General features: G+C 42.8%; 1 protein-coding gene across 2 annotated transcripts in view; it reads right to left on the bottom strand.

The window, feature by feature from the left end:
• GSG1L (GSG1 like) overlaps positions 1 to 21562 on the bottom strand; it is a 185760-nt gene that overhangs the window by 37516 nt on the left and 126682 nt on the right. For both annotated transcript variants that reach the window (XM_029577341.1, XM_029577342.1), the window contains exon 3: positions 5234 to 5386. In XM_029577341.1, coding sequence (XP_029433201.1) covers positions 5234 to 5386 — 153 coding nt within the window. The remainder of the gene's footprint in view (positions 1 to 5233; positions 5387 to 21562) is intronic.

Genomic DNA, 21562 nt, shown 5'->3' with positions numbered 1-21562 from the left:
AAGTAATCAGCAAATGGATCGCCATTTTCCAAGTAACATACCTCCTGTGCATATCGTTTACTGAATGATGGTGGCTCAGGGTATGATTTTGCAGTTCAATTATTACCTTCAGGAATAAAATAAAAGTTCAACTATAATACTTCTTATATAGACTGACTTCTACATAAAAAAAAAGCAGTTGTACAAATCAATACAAGTAGTACAATAATGTGTACAAAAATTTGCATAACATAAAGCTAAATTGAAAATAGCGGAACAAAACTAATAATAAAAAAGGGTAAAACATGGAAACAATAATGAACCTGAATGTGAAATAAAACTGGTATTTGCAGCTGCACAGCATCAATGACTCTGGGGAGAGAGGCAGGGTTGAGGAATGAAGGAAGACATGATTTTTGTTAAGCTAAAGGGATGGCCGTTTTAAGATATTGAAATAAAGATTTATTTTTACAAAGCGTGGCAAGCTGTTTGTTGCTTTGTGCCTAGAATACAGAAGTTATATTAAAAAAAAAAATCATTTATTATTTTACTAAGTACCACCATGCTGGGTAGGGCCAATGGCCCATTGAGACCAGCATCTCTCTCTGATGGAGATCTATTCCCTGTTGCTCATTCCCAGAAAGAAGAAGTGGGGATCCCTTTGTCTGCCTGGCTGATAACTGCTAATGAACCTGTCCTCTAGGGATACACATTCATTTGAAATGAAACAGGAAGTTGTAACAACATTTCTCATTTCATTTCAAGTTGTTTTTGAAACAAAATGAAAGAAAACTGAACAAAACTTTGCATGGTTTTTTTTGTTTCATTAAAAAACAAAACAAAACAAAAAAAACCAATCCAAACCCAAATAAAGAAAACAAACCCCAAAATTCCACTTCTTCCATAAAATCCTGCCCCTCCCCCCCTCCCAGCTTGATGCAATCCATGCATCTCGCCGGACCCCTGCATGCCACTTCTTACCCCATCTTTGGATCTTCGGTGGGCAGGAGCGATCCTCAGTCACTCCTACTCCACTGCTGCTGGGTTTCAAATGGACATGAGTGGACCTGAGGCTGACATCACTAGGTTGTACAGCGGAATTCTACTATACGCAGTATGGCAACCAGCCTCGAGTTGACCGGTGGCCATTTTGAAAACCAGCAGCAGGGGCGCAGGAGGCAACTGGGGATCGGTCTTGCCCACTGAAGACCCACAGATAGGGCAAGAAATTGCATGGGGAGCTATGGGTCTGGTACTGGACCAAGTGGGATGGGGTGGGGGGGGGGGGGAGGATTTATTTTTAAACTTGTCAATAGCCTATTTTCTTTTCTTTTAAATTTTCTTTGTTTTACGTAAGCAAAACAAAATGAACAACTAAAGAAATAAAAGAAATGAAACAAAACTTTTTGGTGCTCATCTCTGCTGTCCTCTAGAAACTTGTCCAAACCTTTTTTTAAATTAAGCTATGCTATTAACCTTGACCTCACAGCAAGAAATCCCACAGCTTAATTGAAGAGCAAGTAAATAAATACTTCCTTAAATTGGTTTTAAATTTGTTACCCATTAGTTTCACAGTATTTCCTAGTCCTAGTACTATTTGAAAGGCTAAATAACTGTTCCCTATTTACCTGTTCCACATTATCATTATTTTATAAACCTCTATTATATCCCCTCTCAACTAACTCTTCTCCAAGGTGAACAGTCCCAACCTCCGGGCTGGTGCAAGGGTATTAGGCACCCTAGGCAAAACCCTCTGCCTCGCCACTCCCCTATCCAGGTCCAGGTCCAGGCCCCGGCCCTGACCTCTCCCAGCTCAATGCACAAGTAAAAATTATGCAACAATTAAATCAAGAAATATAAAACATCAATAACAGTAAAACCATACTAGTAAAAGGAATATTTCAAAATAGCAGACAACTAGAGTGACAGCTAATAACTAAAATTCAAAATAATAAAAAATAAAAAATGTTCCAGCTCCAAAACAAAAATTGAAAAACAGCACACACCTCATATATTAATACCCATGATTAAAAACTAACAAAACTACCTGGGAACTTTTGATTTCCAGATACCCTGAGATGTCATGGATTAGCTGATGGGGTGGGGAGCAGGGGTTGTTGTGCACAAACCTTCATTCTCTCATTCACGCACACATAATTATACACATTTGTTCTTTCTCACACATAAGCACATACAGGCTCTCTCGTTCCACACCCCCTCTCCCTCAGATACACATACCCTTATTCACTCTGACAGGCTCCTTCTCTCACACTCACACCACACTTAGGTTCCTTGTCTCATCCCCACACACCCTCATAAAGGCTCCCCCTCTCTCTCTCATACAGACTACTGTCTCTTGCACACCCCTCTTCACACAGGTTCCTCTCTCTCTCTCTCTCTCTGGCACACACACCCAGGACCGGTGCCAGCTTTGTTGCTGTCCTGTGCAAGCAATTACTGTGCTCCCCCCCCCCCCCCCCCGCTCATTCATTCTCTGGCCCAGGGCCCGCCAAACTGAGACCCCACCCCAAACTCATGGCTGGTGGAAGGGTATTAGGTGCCCTAGACGAACCTTATAGCCTTGCACAACGCCCCTCACTCCATTCTACCCACACAGTTAAAGAGTTTGATTACATTCTAAATGAAAAAATATCAAAGTATAGTATTCTGAGGCAAAAAATGTCACTTACATTATATTTACATGCACTGCTGTGAATACCTACAGTACCTGAATGTAATCCACTTTGAAGCGCTGAAAAAAGTGTGAAAAGCGGAATATAAATCTAAACAAATAAATTAAATAAATAAATAAATAAAGCCATGCAAAAAAGACCCTTGGAACCCAAATGGTATTAGGCCTACGGTAATGTGTGTTGGGAACTTCTGAATTACCGTCACCCTAAGATTACTGTTTATTAGGGATGGGGAGTGGGGTGAGAGAAATAATGTATATCGGCTTTCTCTCTTCCACCACTACTATACCCCCCCCCCCCCACTAATCCACATGCTTTTTTACTTCCCTTCCCACCACTATCACCACTTTTCTCTCCACAAGGGATAACTCCAGCATTCTTCTCCTTCCTCCCTTCTTGACCCTAGCACTCCATTTGCTCTCATAACAGCTCCCTGACTTGGGCACCATCACTCCTACTTTCAGTTGAATCAGAAGTCCAGGAATCACACCTGCAGACAGAGTTGCATCTCTTGCAACCCTCCAGTTTCTCCCCACATGCTGCCTGCAGTTTGCGCTCCATGCTCAGCCTTCTTCTCCTGCTCCCTGCAGGCTTCCTGAAGAGGAGTTGCTGAAGCAGTAAATAATGGCCCAGAGCTTTCTAGCTTGACCTCTGTGTCCCTTGGTGAAACCCAGAGAGTTCCCTGGTATGCTAAGATCTGATTTAAAAAATAATTTACACGCTTAAAATTGGGATTTACACAAATAAATGCACTTTACTCGAGTAAGTGGGCTTTTGAAATTTGCTACAATATATACTATTGAATTACCCATAGAATTTACTTGCATAAGTGTACTTTATGTGGGCAAATGGCTTTTGAAAATTGCTACTATACTATGTTACATTTATGTGCGTAACTCCTTTGAAAATTCACCTGTAATGTTCTGTTTACCTTTTTTGTTTGCTGCTATATACTGAGCTAAGGATTTCAACATATTGTTCAAAATGACTTCAAGGTTTTTGTTCTGGATGGTAACTCCTAATATGGAACTCAGCATTATTTATGTATAGTTTGGATTATTTTTCCCGTTGTCCATCATTTTGCATTTGTCCACATATGCCATTTAGATGCTCAGTTCCCAGTCCCTATTTTATTTTTATGATATTTATTTTTACAGCTTTGTACTTATTATACAGTATATAATATTTATTTGCAGAATTATTGTGCATATTGCGCATTAGGTCTTGCATTCTATTTTTAAAGGGTGCTTCTTCCACAGCACCATTTAACTGTGCAGGCATGTGTTACTTCTTTTTTTGACCTTTTTTAACTTATGGAATACATTTTATCTGGGCTTCCATGATGGAATTTTTAAACAATCTCGATGCCTTATGTAGACTTTTAACTGTTCTAGTAATGAAGATATATGTTGTTCGAAGTGTGCTTCCTTACAGGGGTCCACCAAGGTCAAGAAGCCAATGGGACTGATAGAAAAGAGGCGCAAAGAGACACAAGCAGTCCCAGGCGTTTTACAACTACATGGCAATTTTGGTAATAGTTACAGCATCTTTCATCCAGACAGGAGGATCCCAATGCATTTTACAATTTAATACATAAAAATCATTTGAACAATCACCTTTAGGGTGCATTTCTGGCATCTCATCTATATAAATGTTCCCAAAGATGATGAGGAGCCATGTTAATTAAAATTAATAGAATACAGGCAGATAAAGCTCGCTGCTCAAATTCACAGTATTTTTGCAGTATTTAGAACTGGAACCCATGCTTCTGGAGTTTTCATATCGCTGCAGCCATCAGTCCTACATCTGGCTGCTACCTTGTACAGTACAAAGGCTGCACTATGTGAAAGTTGTTTGTGTGTTCCAGAGAGATGGACTGTGTCAAATATGGACAGTTCCGCTTGTCTGAGAATATATGTGCCTATGCCTTAGAAGTTCTTTGAAAAACTTCACAGAATTTGCCAAAATTTACTACTGCTGTGGTCTGACTGCAGAATATTTATAAACTTGCCTGAAAGCAAGGGTTGTATTTGCAGAGCAAAAAGCTAAGGAAAAATGAATCCATTTGCACAGTGCTACACCTTAATACTGATAACTTTAAGAAGAGAGACTGTCATCATCGTAGAGCGCCCCATAAAGCCTCGCTGTACATGATGAAGGCAGTACTGATATGGAATCATGGTGCTTTGATCATCCCCTGATGAGGCTAAGTTGTCAACTATGGATTTTGTTTTGGGCTGTACTTTAGGCAGGTTTTCCAACCTTGATTTGCTCTGTCCTCAAATATAATCCAAACCCCCTTGGGTAAGGGGTGGTCTCATGTTTTATGAAAGAATAGGTCCTGCATATCTAGATGTGGGCTCCTGATTCACAAACCTACAAAGTCAGCACTCTTGATAATGGAACCACCCCTCCCCCCAATATATGGGTAATAAAAAAATGTTACAAAAGATTTGAGTTCATCTTAATTTAGCTCAAGAGGCATCCTTGAAGGAGGTCTAGCTGTACCATTTTCTTAGTTTCAGTTTTTTTCAGCAGGTTTCAAAAAAGATGTACTTTACCTGAAAGCACAGTGAAGACAGCAGCAAATGCATTCAGCTTGAGCCCATCTATCACGTTGCTTGAGTGAAAGAGCTCTAGGCACATAAGACTGAATCCGACGACTAGCAGCATGATGTACAACACCTCAGATACTACCGACAGCCAAAGGACACCTGCAACACAGAACCAGAAGCAGGTTTAGTGACTCTTCCTATACACAGCAGCTACAGGTTCACATATGGAACTGCAGGAAAACTAAATGACTGTTACTGAATGCCGTTCCTTCCGTCACCTTCTCTCTACTCCTTTCCCATAAATTGCTGTTAAAACCTATATCTGTCCTAGGGGCCTGGTGACTCAACGTGAATTGTTGTATATTTTGGTTTTTCCAGCTACCTTTGCTATTTGACAGTTATTGAATAGGGACCTCAGATATTTAAAATAAATAAGTGAAAAGGTAAACGTGCTTGCAGGTGGCAGAATTTGACATCCTGTTACACAATGTTCTAACCTGATTGGACAAAGTTCTGCAGCCCTTAGAAACTTAACCACGTCTCCTCCATTCCGAAAAAGGAACATTAAGGTATGTACTGAATTGTGCACTAGCACAGAACGAAGCACTCGGTAAAGGCTGTGGTGATTGCGAGTTCTACATCTCTGAGTAGCATGCTAGATTGATAACATTTTAATTGAGACGCAGAATTCCGATAACACCTGTGTTGTCAGTACCATAACAATCTTCTAACCTGAACAGAGAAGTACGAATTACTGTAAGAAAAAGCCAGTTCCATTTTGCATTTCTTCAGCAATTAATCAAAATGAGGTTTGACTCTGACATGCTCCTCTTCTGACTTCAGGGGCATGCTGGTACCTTGATGAGTTTTGTGTTTGAATTCTTTAAATCAACTGCATTTTTTTTTATTTTGATTCTGCTTTTTAAGCACGTCAAAGATATTACATTCAGGTACTGTGGGTCTGTCCCTGTCCCCAGCGGGCTCACAAGCTAAGGCCTGATTCAGGCAGGCTTTCTCCATTCTGTGTCTCTGGGAAAATAACTTGATGAATCAGGCCATAAGTCTGTACCTGAGGCAATGGAGAGTGAAGTGACTTACCCAAGGTCACAAGGAAACATCAGCAGGATTTGAGCCTTGGTTTCCCTGGTTTGCAGCCCACTACCTCCAACCATTAGGCTAGTCCTCCAGATATACTGTAGATGAATAAAGAGAGCTTTCTTTTTTTTTTTTTTTAGGAAGTAAATATGTAGCTAAGTACTTAGACCTGTGACACCTGGAAGTCTAGGTTTGATATTCCCCTTTTGTGTGTGACCTTGAAGTTCACCTACTGCATTCAAGCTGTGCTTTATCATGTCCAGTACTGGGCACACCACCAGCCCTACATAAAAAATGCACATAATTAAAAAAAAAAATAAGAATGCATTCAAAATGAAATTCAATTACTGAAATGTTAAAGTGACAGAATGCATAGATGCTGCACAGGGTTAGTAGAGGGGTCGATTTTAAAAAGTCTGCCCATGTGTCCATGTGCGAGTGGTTCCTGTCGCGCGCACATGGATGCGGCTATTTTATAACAAGTGTGTGTCGGCATGCGCATGTTATAAAATACAATTCCTATGCATGCATGCGCACCAGATTTCAAAATCGCATGTGCAGGCAGATTTTGGGGGGGGGGGGGGGGGATATTTGAAAGAAACGTGCACCGCCGCAACAGGACCTTCCCCAGTTCCCTCCTTAATTGGAGCGGACTGGGAGGGAACTTCCCTACCCCTACCCCTATCCTTCCTCCCTCTTCCCCTGTCCTCCCCGACCCCCTACACGAATGCTACCTATCCCCAATTTTTTTTTATTTTTATACTTATTGCTCCTTGGGAGCAGAGGTAAATCCCGCACGCCGGCCAGCTGCCGGCGCGCGCTTCACCGGGACAACGGCTAATGGCGCTGTCCCGGCCCACCCAGACCCAGCTCCCTGCCCGCCCCTTTCTTTAGGCCCAGCACTTCTGCGCGTATCACTGGTTACGCCTTTAGAAAATGCGCGTGGTGCATGCAGGGCCCGACCACACGCATAACCGCCGGTATTTGTGCGCGCGGGCCTCTTAAAATCTGGCCGAAATAATCTGGAGGAGCTTGCCTGCGTGTGATAAAGGTTCTCTGGGGGTGGAATGCAGGGGGCAGGGTGAATCTGCGGCTCCAGCTTGGTAGACCTGGCCAGGGAAAAAGGAATCTGCAATTAAAGGAGGCTTAGGCAGCGTTAGCTGGGCTCGCAGAGGAGACCAGCAAAGCCCTGAGAGGTTTTCTGGAACAGAGCTGCTGCATTAGAGTAGGAGCCTGACCAAGAGGAAAGATTTTGATTCCATTTCCCTAGGAGCCTTAGGAATTAAAGCCACAAGACTGGCTTCCCTCTGTGAGTACATAGGAACTGTGAACTGATTTATGGAGCAAAGGACTGCTTGGCTACTTGTGGGATTTAGTGCTGCTCCTGAGGCAAGGGCAGTGAGCACGTCCTGAGTTAGGATTAACATCTTTGTTTCATGTCGCTTGGCTTAAATTAAAAAATTGCTAGCTTGAAGATGGGGGTGCTATCACGATTATGTTTTGTTAATATTTACAAATTTTATACATGCATCATAAACTGAAGTAACAATCCAAGGTTAGTACTCCTGATTTACAGCATGTTCAAGTTTGGGAGTGCCGTGCGTCAACATTTGAAGGACAAGCGATCACAATAAAATCACATGCAAAAAAATCTAGGAACAATAATAGATGCCAGACTTTCTATGACAAACAATATATCGGCTTTAGTAAAAAAAAAATCATTTTTTAAACTTCATATGCTAAGAAACCTAAAACCATTGCTATTACCATCAGACTTCCTTCCATTCTGTGACCCAGGCTCTAATTTTAACAAGTCTAGACTATTGCAGTGCTTGTATTTAGGTTTAACCCATCTCTACTACTCACCCTCTCCAACTTGTCCAAAATGCCACAGCTCGTATACCATACAATATCCCTCGCAGAGATCATATCACTTCGGCCTTACAACATTTACATTGGTTACCAATATCCTATCGCATTACATATAAAATTCTCACAATAATCCATAATCTACTATATAATACCAAATCAGTATGGCTCTGCACACTTCTAAGAATATACAAACCGACCAGGCAACTACACTCTACGGACAAATGCATCCTGGAAGTACCGTCAGTAAAACTAGCTCATTTAGAATTAACACGCAAATGAGCCTTTTCAGTTGCAGGCCCGACCCTCTGGAATCCCATTCCAGAGGAAATTCGTTTAATAGCAAACAATAAAGAATTTAATAAAAGCTTTAGAAACACATCTTTTTACCGTAGCGTACAAAATCACTTAACTAATTCCTATCACAGTACTAACAACCCCTGATGGCAACTTTTGTCAAACTCTTCTACCATATTTTTCAGGCACAAGCCAATGTAATTTAAGGATGCATTTTGAGCATTGCATGCATTGTCATTTTAATTATGTATGTTTTTATTATAAACCGCTTAGACAGTCAGGTCTCTGCCCAATTCACGGTATATAAAAGTCTTGTAAATAAATAAATAAATAATAAATAAACAAACAGCAGCTAGAACCAGGCCAAGCTTTCGGCACCAAATTCTGAAGGCACCAAGCTCCTGGGCTGAAGAAGAGCCTCCTTCCCCCACTTGCTCGAAGGCTGTGCAATAATGCTGCTTCAAAGGGGCACTGACGTGACACTCTGACCCCAGTTTCCTCCCCTACACACACACACACACACACACACACTCTCTCTCTGATCATACCTTTGGGTGCCAAAATCTTTAAATCCAGCCCTGACTAGAACACTATGGCAACAAATTTTGCTAATAGGACCTTGCCCCCTGGTTCATGCCCAAAACAAATGTGCACATCCACTGGGATATGCAGCATGGAATCTATTGCACTTCTGGGATCCTGTCACGTACTTGGGATCTGGATTGGCCACTGCTGGAAACAGGACACTGGGCTTGATGGACCCTCGGTCTGACTCAGTATGGCAAGTCTTATGTTCTAAAGAGTGTATTAAGGAATTTCAGGTTGCTCCCAGGCTGCATTCTTAGTCTATTCAGCATCTGGGAAGTGAGCTGAAGTTCTTCATACACGTCTCTGAAGGGTTAAGAACATAAAACATGTCTTCCTCTCCCTGTCCCACACAGTAATTTTGCTTGTACAATTAAGCAATACTTTTGCTTAATGCTTTTAAACGGATCAGGTGACATTTCAGCAATGCTAGAGAATCTTGTGATGTCTTTAAACATTGTTAAAGCTATTTTGCCATTGGTTGGTTTCTCCTCATGCATTGACTGCATTCAAGTATTTTGATGCCCAGTCACATGATGCTGCCTGTCTAGTCCACCCAGACTGCTTGATTTTTCTCATGAGGGAAGCACAGAGGAGTCCGTGGCTGTGAAAGGAAAAGCTGAGGTCGTGCAGAATGTATTAAGGCCCTTCGTCTTCTGTTTTAAACCAATTTTCACCCATAAATTCCCAGATTTTTCCAAAGACGACAATCGGTTGAAACCGATATGCACCCTAATTTAGGATGACTAAAAAGCTGTTGCAGTGCTGCAGATTTAGCATTTCAAGGCCCCCAGCCATTGCTGGAGGGCAGTCTGGGACAAAGCACATGCTGTTTCAAGTCTGACTGTTGTGTGGCCAAGAGATGTGCCTGTAAATATTTAATCATCCACTGCTGTGTAACTTTACTTCTGCTATGGAGGAGGTGTATGTTTAAAAAAAACAAAAACAAACAAAAAAAACCCAAACACAGCTATTTCAGAGGGGTTTAAAGGGTCTGGGATAACTGGGGGGAGTGCAGGCTATTAAGCCAAGGGGGTTGGAGGACCTAGCTCCACACTGGGCAACCTGGTGGACGAACTGGTCACGGCATGGATGTGTGCCCATTTAAAAATACCCTGATTTAAGTGCTAGAAACCCGATCTACACAGCTGGCTGTGTGCACACTTGAAACTGCGCCCACATGTGCACATGCACTGGCTATTTTATAGCACGTGCCCAAGTTATAAAATGTCTCCGTATCTGGGCGTGTGCCAACGCATACACGTCAATGTGTGCTTGCGCGTCGCTTTGACAGGTGCCGTCACTATGTATACGAGCATAATCAGAAATAAAACATTCAACAAATTAAAAAAAAAATAATATTCCTCCCCTAAAAAACCCCCACCCTGTTCCTCTTTCCGGGCCAGATTCATTAAGGTTTTTCTTCCATTTTGTGTCAATGGGAAAAATCTTTAGTGAATCAGGTGCTCCACGCTTACATTTGCTGGGAAATAAACAGTGAGAGATATAGTTTATTGGCCAATTGGAGATATTTCCCATGGTGCCATCAGGCTTCTAAATGTCAAAAAAAACCCAAAGTCAGATGTATTTTATAGTCTTATTTTTCTAGATTAGAACAGGAATGCTTTTATAGCACTAATTGTGTAATGAAGCTTCTCTCTCTTATAAGAATGACAAGGGGAAAATGCTGCCAGTGTAACTGACTGGTTAGGGTGGATCCAACATCAGAGAAGTACAAAGCACAACCTTATCATGTAATTTTGTCTAAGGTGATCAGTCACTAAGGCCATGGTGGAGCTCACTGTCTTTTTGGTGTATCATGATGCACAGAGTTCTGGGCTAAATGTTTCAAATGCATGAGGAAGAACTTCTAGTTTAAGTACTTCCTTGTGATATGAATATTATTGACTATGTTTAAGATTTCTTACATCTTAAGAGATTATTCCAGTGCTAAAAATCATACTCTCAAACCCCATTACACTCCCAGGTTTATCAGATCTAGACATTACATTTCTAGCTGCTGAAGCATAATATATGCTGCTAGATCCCATGCTTCTCACACTCCTCCCTGCACCGATCTGAAAAAGTAAGTTCCATTACCTGCCTCTCCTGCCCAGCACCATCTCCTCCTCTCCACCCCTACCCAGAATCTACTCCCTTCCTTAGCTCCCCTCCTCTTAGCAGGCCCATCAGTACCCTCTTCCCACCAGCTGTTGCTCCCTCAGGGGCAGCAATTCATCCCTTCTCAGTGGGTGGCAGTGGTAGCACAAGGTCTCTCTGCTCCAGCAGGGGTAGTGGCAGTCTGGGGGTCCTGCCTCTCCTGTGGGGGGAAGCAGTGTCTCCTTTGGTCTGAGGTCACCTCCTCTCTGCTGGACGCAGCATCAGCCCAGGGTCCTTTTTTTCTGGCACTGGTTCCTCTATTCAGGGACCCCTTTTTCTCTGGCAGCAGTTATTGCTTCTCCTCCCTGCACTCAATTCCTGATGACCTGCAGATGAACAGGAGCATCATTTGGGCGCCCTGTGCTGGCCCTGCAGGTGGGGAATGGGATGGAGTGCTGAGGATGAGGATGGCTTAGCTTAAGTCTAGCAAGCTTAAGCTAAGGACGTATTCTGAAAGTAGGTCTCAGTGTCCTCCCACTCATCCTGCATCATGTGACTGCAAGGTTAGTGTGGGAAAGGGAGAGGCAAACAACAGATGTACAAGCTCTGTGATGAAGGAGTTAAAAATCACAAGAGAAAGCAGCTGTTTCTCATTCTGGGCTTCATTTTGGGAGATTGCTTGCCTCTCTCAAAACATGCTTTCAGATGTGCAGATGAAAAGGATATAACTAACAGAGGCATGGGAGAGACTCCACCCAAACTTCCAGAAGTAACAGAACCATGCTGCTTTCTTGGGCTCTTTTAACAACAGAGAAGTATTGCATTATTATTATTATTATTATTATTATTATTATTATAACCATTGTTTTTGCAATAGCTATGTATTATTTCTCCCGCATTGCTTTCTAAAGCATAACTGAGCACATAATATAAGCCTATTTCTGGAATCTATAGTTGTACTGACTCATGCATGGCAGAGTGATGTTTTATGTTTGGGAGTAGTGGATCTCACCAGGGAACTACGTAAGCAATACTAACCTTGTGTCTTACCACACCCACACAGTGAACCTGTAACACAGGTTGAGAAACTCCTGCCTTAAGGAATGTATTTCCTAATCTGTGTATATCAGTCTGAGCATAAATTATTGCCTTTATAGTCTCTACGTGGTAGACTTTCAAATATATATGCGCACGCATGTTATAAAATCCGTTGGCCGTGTACGGGCAGCGCACACGGGTGTATGTGTGTGTGTATGCAGTTTTGCAATTTCTGCGCGGCGACCAATCGGGCCTTCCCTAAACCCCTGCCTAACCTTGCTTCCCCATCCCCTCTCCTCCCCAGCCCCTAAAGCTAACTTACCTTGCATGGATTTATTTATTTTATGGACTTGCTGCTCCTTGGGAGCAGAGGTAATTTACGCGTGCCGGCAGGTGGCCGGCACACGTAAATTACCTTCCCCGGGATAGCGGCTAATGGCATGATACATTTTTGATACTTTTATCTAAAAGCAGGCAGGGGCTCATTTAGAACTTTATTTCATTCTGAAAGCAAATGAAGCTGAGTCTCAGCCAAAGAAACAGAAACTTTTGGAAGATATAATGATTTAACACTGGCCTTTCAATTTATTCACTTCAGGTGGCATTCCAGATTTTAGTCCTGTGTTTGAGGCAGTAAATTTATTCTGGTTTCCATACTGAGGGAATGACGACTGTCCAGAATATATACCTAATGCCCACAGTTCCCAAAGCTTCCTCGTGCTCACAATCTGCTAAAAATCTACTACAAAATCATGCCATTTAAGTACCAGCATGCACAATCACATTATTTTTGCCACAAATTGCTTCTTGTAACCCTTGTGAAACTGCAGGTCCTCAGGTTTTAAAGAGCAATTTCATTTTGAGATTTGACTTGTTTATGTTTCAATAAAAAAAAAAATAAAAAATTCAGATTCCTCCAATATAGTTTACCGCTGTTGACAGTGGCTGGGGAAAGGAAAACCCCCATTCATTTGAAAATACAGTTGACATGCATGAGGCAAAAGGCTTCTTCACTCACACAGATTCTGTATGTGGTGAAACTGGATGGAAATAAAAGCAGGGGGCGTCATGAACTGCTGGAACTTTATATGGCCGAGTGAGAGATTGTGGGTGGCTTCCATGTCTGCTTACTATTGCCGCAGTGCAACATGCTTGCTAAATGTATCTTCCAAGGTTGAGGGTGGAGGAGCTTACATGCCATTGGTCTGATCACTTTCTGCCTTGAGTCATCCTGCTGAGGTGCATGAGGAATGCCAGATACAACACTTAGCCCAAAAAAAAAAAATTAACAAGCACAACTGAGTACTTAAAGCTGGTTCCCCACCAGTACCTACCAGGACATCCTAGAAACGGAATGTCATGGCGAAGGTCATTGCAGGGAAGGTGTCTGATGATTAGGTTTACACTGCTTTAGGCCAGATGTATGAAAGGTTTTCCTCATTTTGTGACTATGGGGAGAATGCTTAGCACATCTGGCCCATTGTAGGCAATAATTGACAGGAGCTTCCTTCCTACACTTAACTTTCAAAGCAGAAAAGCAACCTCAGTTCTACCCCCTTTATCCTTTGACTGCAAATGCTGTTACCCTCTCATTTTTTAAAATACCCTTTAAAAAACAAAACTGTGAAGTTAAAACACCTTTTCCCCCACTGTGTGCAGCATTCATCAAAAAGAGAAAATTAAAAAAAAAATCCTCTTTTTTTTTTAAATGATTAATTGAACAGTACAAAAAGCAAAACAATATAAAAGTGTGTGCTGGGATTTGAGAGAATGCACTGAGCAGGTACTGGCTTAAGAGGAAGTCACAGAGCGGCAACGCACGGGTAGCTTAATTGTTTCTCCAGCATCTCAACTAGAGACCATGCGGGCAGAAGGGATTTGCTAAACAATGGCCCCTGTTGTCGTGGCATGAGCCGTTGCGGGTAGTGAGGAGCAGAATGCGAGACCAAAGCAATGCATGTATGTCCCGTGTGGTGCTGATCTCACTGCTCTGCGGGCTCGTGCTTCATGAGATGCAAACACCGAAAAGAGGGAAGAAGAGAGCCAGGCTGACCTAGAGAAAGATGGACCGACGGTGATTGAACGTGACATGCCAGAATAGGCACTGCGGCCTAACCCAGGATAGATGGTGACAAACCCAAATAAACCTGTGTGGGCCATCAGATGTCCAACACAAGCTTCCATGATGTCAGCACTTGGTGTGTGTGTGGGGGAAAAAAGTTGTTTCATGTCTTAGTGTTGTGTTTTAATATGATTTATTTTCCCTGGGTATATAATTTGTTTAGTTTTCGCACACACTTTACTTTCAGCTGCATATTTTTGCTAAACTTTACGAAGAGCGCACTCTGACATGCTCGATAGAAAGGTCAAATGTGGTTTGTCCTTTATATCAAATTTGTTTGTGTGGTTATGGATGAGAATTGACAAAAAAAAATGTAACAGATATCATTGCTATTTTAATGTTGTGTTAAAACAGGGGTGGCCAACTCTGGTGGTCCTCGAGAGCCACAAACAGGCCAAGTTTTCCGGAGTGCCACAATGAATATGCATGAGATAGATTTGCATACAATGGAGGCAGTGCATGCAAATCTATCTCATGCACATTCATTGTGGATATCCTAAAATTCTGGTCTGCTTGTGGCTCTTGAGGACCAAAGTTGGCCATCCCTGTGTTAAAATGATAGCGTATCCCTACACAGCACTCTGTGCTTTTGTTCACCTTTCTACTCAAATGAATTAGAAATAACTTTCAAACCAGCCTTAACGGCACTCTAAGATGACTTCATTGTTTAGCATCAAAGGTTTGAAATCAGTTTTATTCCATTTAGTTCAGAAGATTGTACTACAGTTTACGATACCTGTCTTCCATATTCTTCTGTATACAGTACACCGCAGAGCAAGCAAAGCTAAATATTGCAGTGTTTGCGTGGCCATATTGGTAAGAACATAAGAACATGCCATACTGGGTCAGACCAAGGGTCCATCCAGCCGAGCATCCTGTTTCCAACAGTGGCCAATCCAGGCCATAAGAACCTGGCAAGTACCCCAAAACTAAGTCTATTCCATGTTACCATTGCTAATGGCAGTGGCTATTCTCTAAGTGAACTTAATAGCAGGTATTGGACTTCTCCTCCAAGAACTTATCCAATCCTGTTTTAAACACAGCTATACTAACTGCACTAACCACATCCTCTGGCAACAAATTCCAAAGAGTAAAAAACCGATTCACATCTACCCGTTCTAGACCTCTCATGATTTTAAACACCTCTATCATATCCCCCCTCAGCCATCTCTTCTCCAAGCTGAAAAGTCCTAACCTCTTTAGTCTTTCCTCATAGGGGAGCTGTTCCATTCCCTTTATCATTTTGGTAGCCCTTCTCTGTACCTTCTCCATCGCAATTATATCTTTTTTGAGATGCGGCGACCAGAATTGTACACAATATTCAAGATACGGACTCACCATGGAGCGATATAGAGGCATTATGACATTTTCCGTTTTATTCACCATTCCCTTTCTAATAATTCCCAACATTCTGATGCTTTTTTGACTGCCGCAGCACACTGAACAGACGATTTCAATGTGTTATCCACTATGACGCCTAGATCTCTTTCTTGGGTGGTAGCTCCTAATATGGAACCTAACATTTTGTAACTATAGCATGGGTTATTTTTCCCTATATGCATCACCTTCCATCTGCCATTTAGATGCCCAATTTTCCAGCCTCACAAGGTCTTCCTGCAATTTATCACAATCTGCTTGTGATTTAACTACTCTGAACAATTTTGTATCATCTGCAAATTTGATTACCTCACTCGTCGTATTTCTTTCTAAATCATTTATAAATATATTGAAAAGTAAGGGTCCCAGTACAGATCCCTGAGGCACTCCACTGCCCACTCCAGTGGCGTAGCCAGAATTGATTTTTTGGGTGGGCACAAGGTTAACATGGGTGGGCTGTAGGCATGCAGGTCTACTAGTTGTTTTTTTACTGATAAATAATGCCAAATTATGCAGCATAGCATTCACATCTACGCCTAAGTATGAGGTTTACTTAATGATACAAACATAATTCACGGTGATTTGTGGTACTTTAGCCTTCTTATTATTACGATTTATACAACGGCTCCTAACTGTCCATAAATTTTGAGAGAGCGGTTGTGTTGCTTATATTTAAATTGCTAACATCTCAAAATATAGATATATATTTTTACCTTTGTTGTCTGATCTTTGTATTTTTCTAATCAGTTGGTCCTGGTCTCTTTTTCCCATTTTTTCCCTTATAGCTCATTTCCTAATTCCTTTTCAATGTCTTTCTTCTATTACTGTCTTCTTCCCTTCCACAACACACACACACACACACACATACACGCTTTCTCTCACAGACTCCCTCTCACACACTCAAGCTGTCACTCTCATATGCTCTCCCCCCCCCCACCCCCCCACAAGCTCACATTCAAGTTCTCACTTTCTCACCCCTCCCCAGGCTTATATTCTTATGCACACACAGACGCACATCCAGGCACCCATTCTCACCCACACACATAAACCCAGACTCCCATTCTCACCCACAAACCCATGCTCCCAGTCTCACCCACACATATTCAAGCTCCCATTCTCATCCATACATATACACATTTAAGGTCCTATTCTCACCCACACATACACACATTCAAGCACCCATTCTTATCCACATATTCAAGCTTCCATTCTCACCCACCCACACAAACCCAGGCTCTCATTCTCACCCATATATACACACATTCAAGCTCCCATTCTCACCCACCCACAAACCCAGGCTCCCATTCTCAATCACACATACACACATTCGAGCTCCCATTCACCCACATATTCAAGCTTCCATTCTCACCCACATACACACCCAGGCTCCAGTTTTCACCCACACACACACTCCCATTCTCATCCACACATACACATTCAAGCACGTGCACAGCTTCCGCTTTCTCCCCCAGAGCAGGAAGATCAGCTGCCTCTCCTGCTGCCACCGGACTCCTGCTATCTTCAGGCGTCGGGCCGTACTGCCCGCCGAACTTCCTGTCGGGGGGGGGGGAGCGGAAGCGCAGCGCACAACGTCCGCTTCCTCCCTCCCCCCTCCCAAGCAGGAAGATCGGCGGACCATACGGCCCGACGCCCGAAGAAGATAGATAGCAGGAGAACGGGTGGCAGCAGGAGAGGCAGCTGATCTTCCTGCTTTGGGGGAGAAAGCGGAAGCTGTGTGCAGCGCTTCCGCTCCCCCAAACCGGAAGTTCGGCGGGCCATTTGACCCGAAGATAGCAGGAGAACGGGTGGCAAGCAGGAGAGGCAGCTGATCTTCCTGCATTGGGGGGGAGGAAGCGGAAGCTGCGCGTGGCGCTTCCACTCCCCCCCCCCCCCCCCCCCGAACAGGAAGACCGGTTGGCCATACGCCGCAGCAGCGCTTCCCCACGTGTGCCGTGATGGCGCGCGAGGTGTGGGTTCTCTTGTTCGCTGTTGCGGGGATGGGATCCCGCGACAGCCTTGCAGTTCCGGTGCTAGTTGGGTGGGCCTGGGTCTAAGTTGGGTGGGCACCTGCCCACCCAGGCCCACCCGTGGCTACGCCACTGGCCCACTCCCTTTCACTGAGAAAATTGTCCATTTAATCCTACTCTCTGTTTCCTGCCTTTTAACCAGCTTGCAATCCATGAAAGGACATCGCCACCTATCCCATGACTTTTTACTTTTCCTAGAAGCCTCTCATGGTTGAGAAGTTGTTTTTTTGCTTTGTTTCAGTTTATTTTGTTGATTATGTTTTGCACTGCTAATGTTTTATTATGTTTAGTTCTTGTTTGTGTGCAGGAATTTTGTTCATTTGTGCCTGTTCCTTACCTTCAGCACTTCTGCAGATAAGGTGAGTTAAAATAATTCTAAATGTGACCCCTGGGCTAAGGTCTTCATAAGGAGTCCATGGGCACACAAATCACTGGGGCTTAAGCTTTTCTCCCCAAGTAGTTCATTAGCCCCCATATTCTCCAGAATTCCCTGTGGTAAGGAGGAGGTATGGAGAATACTCTTCTACGTCCCTGGGCATTGATCTTTCACAGTCTCTACTGCAAGTAGTAAAATTCATGCTGGATTCTGATGACAAGATTCCAGAATACCTTTACTGATAGTTGATTCTAAGGTTGAATATAGTTCTTTTTACAAATTCCACTCTTCATACAGTCAATAACAAACATTATTGTGTTATTGACTGTATGAAGAAGAGTGGACTTGTCATTAGGGATGTGAATCGGGCTTCGGACGATTGAAAATATCGTCGATATTTTCAAAATCGTCAGAAATCTGGGGCTCCCCAAAAACAATAGGAAAACCCCACAATATTGTTCGTGGGGGTTCTCTTATCATTTTGGGGGAGGGCGGGAAAAACGGCACACAAAAATAACCCCTAAACCCACCTCGACTCTTTAAACTATCCCTTAGCTTCCCCCACCCTCCCGACCCCCCCAAAAACATTTTACAGGTACCTGGTGGTCCAGTGGGGGTTCCGGGAGTGATCTCCCGCTCCTGGGCTGTCAGCTGCCACTAATCAAAATGGCGCCGATGGCCCTTTGCCCTTACCATGTGACAGGGTATCCGTGCCATGGCCGGCCCCCTGTCACATGGTAGGAGCACTGGATGGCCCACGCCATTTTTAAAGATGGCCCTTTAAAACTAAGGGATTAGTTTTAAAGGGTCGGGGTGGGTTTTTTGTTTATCGGCTCGGGCGCAGCCGATAAACAAACCGCGATTGGGCCGGACAAAAAAAAAACCCACGATGTGAATCGGAACCGGAATCTGAACCGATTCTGGTTCCGATTCACATCTCTACTTGTCATCATATTTAAGTCCTGCTCAAACACAAATGAGACCAAGTGTGTAGCTCTGTTCTGCTCTTCTGAGTTTGACCATTCTAAAAAAGCTGTTAAGTTCAAACTATCCATTGTAAGTTGGGCCCCCACTTGTTATTCCTTTACATTTCTCAGCTGGAAGGAAGTAGATCTTATTTAGCAGTGGAATGACATCAGCAGAAACATGGAGAACCTTTATATGTTTAAAAGTCTCTCCAGGTGCCATATTGGGAAAATTTAACAAACAGAAGTTCAACTATCTAATATGATTTTCCAGAAACTCCAATTTCCAATGTGGGATATTTTTATATTGAAATAAAGCCATGTTCACATTTCTAACTCTTTAACATCTCTTTCTAACACTTGAAATCTTCCAAGCTGTTCTTTGGAAGAGGGACTCAAGATTATGAGCCAATATCTCCATATTTTGTGATAGGGAATTAATATCTGAGGAACACTTCATTAATGATTCATCCAGTCTTGCCAAACACCCCTGGAAGGCATCCAAGGTGACCCTCAGGGACTTAGCAAGCAAAGACCAAAGCAAAGAATTATTAGGTGTTGATTCTGTTAGGGACTGGGCAACTGCTCCTGCCATCTTTCAACATCACATGGAATGTTCCCCATCTCGGCTAGTCCTCCAACCTCTGCTTGCTTTCCAATCCAAGTCCACCTGATCCTCTGCTTCTGCTTGTGTTGTTGGCTAAGAAACATGCCAGGGACCCAGCAACCTCCACAGTGTCACTGCAGGTGACATCATCAATATACATCACGGCTATCACTGGGCTCAGGAAACATTCCTCCAGCAGTAAAAATAGCTGATCATAAAGCATCAGAGACACCTTCTCTCTCATTTAGAACATATAAGAACATAAGATATGCCATACTGGGTCAGACCAAGGGTCCATCAAGCCCAGCATCCTGTTTCCAACAGTGGCCAATCCAGGTCACAAGTACCTGGCTAGTACCCAAACATTACGTAGATCACAAGCTACTATTGCTTATTAATTACCTTCATAGCAGTTTATGGATTCATCCTCTAGGAATTTGGTCTGGTGCTCCCTCACCTGAATCAGCAGTGGGACATCAGTCCTCACAATCACCTGGAATGCGGACACTGTCCCCTGTTGAATGGAGGGGAGAGCCAGGACTTCGGAGGGATAGACTCTCAGTATCTCTTTCCTCTTCATAGGTATCTTCCCAGAAAGGCACAGAGGAAACAATTGAAGAATTCAGCAAGTGACTTGCACTCAGAGCTGCTCACTCCATCATCTTGGCTCCTCCCCAATATTTTATTTTCTTGGTAAAATGGTCTCCCTTCAAACGCTTAAAACAAAATTTTATTGTCATTGGCTTTTTGTTGTTAATGTTGCAATAGCGCTGTGATAAACTAACAGTGCGGTTACCCCAACACATTGATTACCTTTTGATTATTGGCAATAGTGCTATGTCAGACTGTATGTGAGCTTGCACATGTGGTTTGATAATCAACATGGAATTCTGAAAGCTTCAAATAAACCAAAGGAGCTTTACTAATACAGAGCAAAATGAATGTACAACAACCTGTAAACTTGACAAGGATTTATGGTACCATAATATCCATAATATCTTAGAAGACACTTTTCCACACTGTGGGGAGTTTTTCTCTCATACAAATAGGCTTCAAATTTGTGAGTTTTCATATTTCTTCTTAAAACAGCTGGTACTATTGGTCTCTTGCCCAGTTCTATGAAAGTGCCGACAGTTCCCCAACACTATTACCACCTTCACAGGACCCCTGAAAACATTTTCGCACTCCTCCAGATGTGGAGGCACTTATTCGGCTCAGGCAATAAAACCAGCAGTTTGAATTTCTTGCCTTCAGAGCTAGCTGTATTTATATTTTGCAAGCATTATAATTGCACAACAAACAAGAATTCTGTCTGGATGTAGATAATTATATAAATTTTTACTATTAGTGAAAATGTCTCCTCCAGAGCAACCACCACGCATTTCGGTGACAGGCACAGCAAACATATAATTATTTATAAGAAAGAAAGAGCTAGCATGGAAAAAAAAGTAGTTCTTGTCTGATCTCATACATACAAGATTATTTGGAATCTTCAAGTTAAATTCAATTTTGCTCTTCCCGATTTATGAATATTTTGTAAATACAGTCTAGCAATAAGGTCAGAACAGAAACAGGAGTCTGTTGGCCATTTTTTTCAAAAACCGGAACACATATTTTCCCTAAGGACAGAGGTTGAGAGCCCAAACACAGGTAGAAAGAATTGCATTGGCCATATCATGATTTACCAGAAGACCTAGAATTAGTGCCCCAGATTTCCTACAATTCCATAAGCACAGTAACAACCACAGAATTTGGACCTTTCTACTGAATCATGGGACACGGGTCAGTCAACCACTACCTATGTAAGACCTCTTTGGCCTCTACGAGGCCTCTCTCGATGGCCCTATCAGGCCTTGCAGGGCCTCCACTGTTTCCAC

This window comes from Rhinatrema bivittatum, chromosome 14 (genome assembly GCF_901001135.1).
Source record: "Rhinatrema bivittatum chromosome 14, aRhiBiv1.1, whole genome shotgun sequence".
Classification (NCBI taxonomy): Eukaryota; Metazoa; Chordata; class Amphibia; order Gymnophiona; family Rhinatrematidae; genus Rhinatrema; species Rhinatrema bivittatum.
Note: the sequence above shows the minus strand (reverse complement) of the source record. Positions and strands in the feature narration are given on the sequence as shown.